Source organism: Osmerus mordax, chromosome 4 (genome assembly GCF_038355195.1).
Source record: "Osmerus mordax isolate fOsmMor3 chromosome 4, fOsmMor3.pri, whole genome shotgun sequence".
NCBI lineage: Eukaryota > Metazoa > Chordata > Actinopteri > Osmeriformes > Osmeridae > Osmerus > Osmerus mordax.
The window spans coordinates 7,068,997-7,074,055 of NC_090053.1; the positions used below are offsets into that span (position 1 = coordinate 7,068,997).

Below are 5,059 nucleotides of genomic sequence, written 5' to 3' on the forward strand. Positions count from 1 at the left end.
TTACCCAACATACTCTCCCTGCCAAGGGATTTCTTAATTCAATTTATACCAGGCTTTGGATGAGGGAACTGCTCATATTTGGGAAGCTTGCCAAGACCCCCTGAAGTCTGTATGGAGTGATAACTTAAGTGAGTTTAATGTGTGTGCAATACGCAGCGAAACACCGAGCCAGCAGTACTTCCCCATTGGCCATTAGCTAAATGAGAGAATTAAATACATAAGCAAAAATATATATATATCCCGAGAGAAAAACTGCTAGAGATGTTGTTTCTGTATTTCTGACAGTCTCGGGTTCAGGCATTACAGCCGCGGTTTACCAATATTTCACACGTTTACATGATGTGTGTTATACGTTTACAATGTTTTCAATTAAATCGAAAATGTGGGTCATGGATTTCAAATGTTTTGCATTAAATTCAAAGCTTTACAAAACATCAAGATTTTCCAAGCTGGGAATTTACCTTAACTTTCGATAAATGTCAAACTTGCAAGGATTGGTTCGCAGAGTTCTATCGGATCCTGATTGGTCCGTCGGCAGCTTCGGTATTATAATCACACAGTCCGGCCCCTCACATCTGTAGCGTTTCAGTACTGAGCTGACGCGCAGTGGTTAAGGGGAAATCTCACGCTGTTGCTTAAACTATTGTTAAGACTTTATCAGACTATTTTCCTCTCTCTGAATCGATGTCCCATCCTTGGTTTTCTCAAATGGACTTCCTCTAAAGGAAAAGGCGAACTACTTTACCTTCATTTCGGATTCCAGAGCTTGAGAGGTGCAGAAAAAGTTGACATCTTTGATTTCGCCTCGTCTACCGCAGGGAGAGGTGGTGAGTAGCCTATTACTTATCATATTATCTAATTAGTCGTGCTATGTTATGTTTTATGTTGATAGGCGAAGTTGACAACTTTGTGTATATTTTTGATAGGTGTCATTCTGTGCTTGCCTGACGCACATCTCAACATGTCTCATCTCAAGAGCTCTGCCTAACCAGTTGAACCAGCTTGACGGCCAGTTTCGTGAGTCGGTAACGCAGACTCAGATAAACTATTTACTGCAACATCGTAGCCAAAAGAGTTGTAAATCATGGCCGGGATGAGCAATTCCCACATGAAGACCTTGGAGGACCTTACTCTGGACTCGGGCTATGGAGCCGGAGACTCCTGTAAGTCACTTAGCCTCTCCTCCTCCAAGTCCAACTCGCAGCCGTTCATCACGGCCCCTCATCGGGGCAACTGGTGGTACTACTCCGGCTCCATGAATAGCAGGAATAACAGCTGGGACACGGTCAACACTGTCCTCCCAGAAGATCCCGAGGACATCTTCTCCAAATGCCCCCGCTTACCCGACCTCGAGGAGTTCCCCTGGACCGAAGATGAGGTTGGCAAGATCCTGCGTAAAGTTGCCGGGAATGGTGTCGCCAAAGGGTCACCAGCGCCGACATTTTCTCCCGAGGCCGTCCGGAAACTTTCCATCCTCCTTCGCAGATCCCTGATCCGCATTTCGAGAGAGGCTCAGCGGCTGAGTGTCATGCATTGCCGTTGCACTCGCTTCGAGGTGCAGAGCGCCATGAGGCTGGTGCTGAGCTGGGCTCTGGCCGACCACTGCATAACGGCGACCGTCAAGGCCATCTCCATGTATAGCATGAGCGCCGGGGAGCTGCTCCGCAAAGGCAAGTCTGCTCGCTGCGGCCTGTCCTTCTCCGTGGGACGGTTTTTCCGCTGGATGGTGGACACCCGAATCTCGGTGCGCATTCACGAGTACGCGGCTATCTGTCTGACCGCTTGCATGGAGGCGTTGGTGGAGGAGATCGGAGCGCGAGTGCTCATGGCCGAGCGGGGGCAGTGCGGGCCGGACTTGGGGTCTGCCATAGTGTCGGCAGAAGCATTGGAGGGGGTGGTGAACAATGATGCCGAGCTGTGGGGAGTTCTGCAGCATTATGAGCACCTGATCTGCGGGAAGAACGCCAACGGTAAGAATAGGGAATGACTGCTTACTTTTCTGCCTGCCATGTTTCAAATGATTGCCAAATTTGACTATAAGTCCTATGGTGCTTCATAAAGTTGGTAGTGTGTGTGTGTGTGTGTGTGTGTGCAGTTGTGTGAGTGAGCACACACCTGTATGCATTTTCTACATAAAAAACCCCATATATCTCTGCCATATTCTCCCTCGATCCTTGCTAGCCAGAAATTCTTGCACCACTTTCCACTCACTCACACTCACTGCACTCGTGTGTGTGGAAAAGCTTCTGGTCCGACCTGCAGCACAACACAATGGCTCTCCTTCATGTGTGAGGGCTTGATGTTCCCACACTAATTCACCCTGTCAGAAAAGAAAACTTGCAGTGAAACAGGATTTTATCTGAACAAAGCTAGCATTTTCTCTCTTCATACACATGCCATGGATTTATCGGGGGGAAATGACCATTGAACGCATGTCAACAGGCTACATGAAAGATTGGCCTGTCAGTCAGTCAGTCAGTCAGTAGGGAACTCTGATCCACGCTCATCCGAGTCAGCAAGAGACCCTGTCAATCAGTGAAAGTGTGACCAGTCAGTGTGACAGGAATGTGACAGGAATGTGTCAGTGTGTCAGGATTGGTGCAGGAAGTGTCCTTCCTGGCCTGCTGGTTGTCCATAGGTAGACTGGTGTTTGAGGGGAGCATGGGTGGCAGGTCAGTCATCCTGCTGTCCACCGACCTCTTTGTTTCCGTTGACCTCACTTCCTGTCCTCCTGCTGTCCTCTCCACTCTCCTCATTCTCCACTCCCCCTCTCCTCCATTCACCTCGACTTAATCCCCCGTCTCCTCCTGCTGTGCACCCTGCTCAACTCTCCTCACTCCCCCCTCTGTCTCCTTCCCTCTCTCTATCCCTCTCCCCCCCTCTCCTCAGTACCTGTCTATGACTCTCTGCCCCTCCCAGTCGGATGATGAACGATCGGCCAGGTCAGCGTCGTCAGAGCAGTGTTAGTAATGTTGGGGCAGTGTTGGGCCGGGGTTGGGGTGATGTTGGGACATTGTGTGGTAGGTATGTTTGTGCCCACCAGCAGCTTTCCAGAGCAGGGTTTTCACACAGGGAACACAATAGAGCTTTGTTCCTCTCTGATCCCAGGCAGCTTAGGCCAACGCACAGGGGGAGAAAACTAAGCAGGGGACGAAAACACTCTCATTCTCTGGCACGTGCAAATAGACACACAGATGCTCTCTCTCTCTCTGTCTATCACTCTCTCGCTATATCTCTCTGTCTCTCACTCTGTCTTTCTCTGTCTTCCTCTCTCAAACCTTTCTCACACACTGCAGCAGGTTGACACTGGTTTCATTGATTAAACATAATGTATTGTAATAACTGTGGAAGAGCAAATGCATGATGAGATAAGCTATTATCAGTCTTAATGTACTGTTACCGTCAAATATGGTATTTTTCTCCAGGGACAAAAAACAATTGGACTCTATTTCAATTGCGTGTGGGTTGAACTCTTACAGGTAGAGTGCATGGAATAGAAATGTTAATCAATTGATTTTGACAACTGTGTGCCACATGACTCTCCACTAGCCCTGCCCTGTGCTTCTCTTCAGCCCAGCTCTATTCTCAGCCAGGCTGGGTTAGCAGATGTCAGCCAGGCAGGTCAGGAAAGGGAGAGGCCTATTTCTGAGACTCAGGTCATGTGTTTGAGAACCAGCAGCGTGTGTAAAAACAACAGTCCATTCTCTTGACCACCTAGTTCTTTTTAGGAGCAATACCATGCCCCTGTGACACACGCACACACGCACGCACACACACACACACACACACACACCACTCTCTCACCTCACAACGTGTTCCTTACACATTCACAGCCACTACCCGCCCACCAGCCCTACAACCCCTCCCGCCCCCTACACCTCCCCCACACCCCGTTCAACAACCAAACAAGGGGAAATGAGGGTGCAGTGTGGTGATCTATCAGCTAAAGGGGTAGACCAGGCATGGACAGGGGCAACCCTCTCCTTTCTCACCGTTTCTCCCTCTCTGTCTTTTTCGGTTTCTCTATGTCGTTCTCTCCCTTAGTCTCTCTCTCTCTCTGTCTCTCTCGTGCTCTCTCTCTCGCAGAGCAGGGCAGACCCACATCTGGAAGTCTTTAAGACTTCTACGGCTCCAATAACAATCTTCCAACCCCTTTCCTCACTCCTTCTTTCCCTCTTTTCTACGCTTCCGTCTTTGCCTTTCGGCCCCTCCTTTCTTTCTCTCTATTTATTCCTCCTCTTCCTGTGTGAGACACATAGAGCAGGCGTTATTGGACCAGGTTCTCCATCATTCCTCCTCCTCCTCCTCTGCCCCTCTGTCGCCAGGGTCAGTCAGAAACACGGCTCAGTTCTGTTGGATTGGCTGTATTTGATTTCACCACACATTACGATCCAGTACAATCCATTTCATTGTTATCATCCTCAGCAAATGGCATGAGTCGAGTAACTCTTATTCCTATAATTGGTATTGACATGACTGAGGGGCGTGAGAGAGAGAAGAAAGAGAGAGGCGGAGAGAGGGAGGAGAGTGAGACAGTAATTTACTTCATCTTCATTGATTGATGGAACGAGAGAGATGCTGAGAGAGGTAGAGAGAGGGAAGTAGTGAAAGAGGCAGAGAGAGGCAGAGAGAGGCAGAGAGAGGCAGAGAGAGGCAGAGAGAGGTAGAGAGAGGGAAGTAGTGAAAGAGGCAGAGAGAGGCAGAGAGAGGCAGAGAGAGGCAGAGAAAGTGGTGGCGCTCCGAGGTCACACAGATGGGAAAACCAGCACTTTCGAAATATCCTCTGGTTGCCACAAACCTGGAACAGGATCAAAAAGAGTAGGGGAAAGAAAACAGCAAGTTATAAATATTATGGAAGAGGACCATTTTTGTGCGCTCCTACATGTGTGCATGGAGCACGCTGCACGCTTGTTCAGTCTCCTGGAGCAGGCATGTTTAGGTTAACCTCACCAACAAGTCCACCAGGCCAGTGTGTATAGAGTTAAGCCTGGAATTCATGTAGTCATGAGGGTTAAGCTGCTAGTGTGGGTGTACACTTACAACTATTCAATTACGGCTC

General features: G+C 49.0%; 1 protein-coding gene across 1 annotated transcript in view; it reads left to right on the plus strand.

The window, feature by feature from the left end:
- Window positions 1-621: 621 nt before the first annotated feature.
- abtb2b (ankyrin repeat and BTB (POZ) domain containing 2b) overlaps window positions 622-5,059 on the plus strand; it is a 38,206-nt gene continuing 33,768 nt past the window's right edge. Inside the window, 2 exon segments of the mRNA XM_067234305.1 lie at window positions 622-827; window positions 927-1,970. Coding sequence (XP_067090406.1) covers window positions 1,085-1,970 — 886 coding nt within the window. The 5' untranslated portion in view covers window positions 622-827; window positions 927-1,084.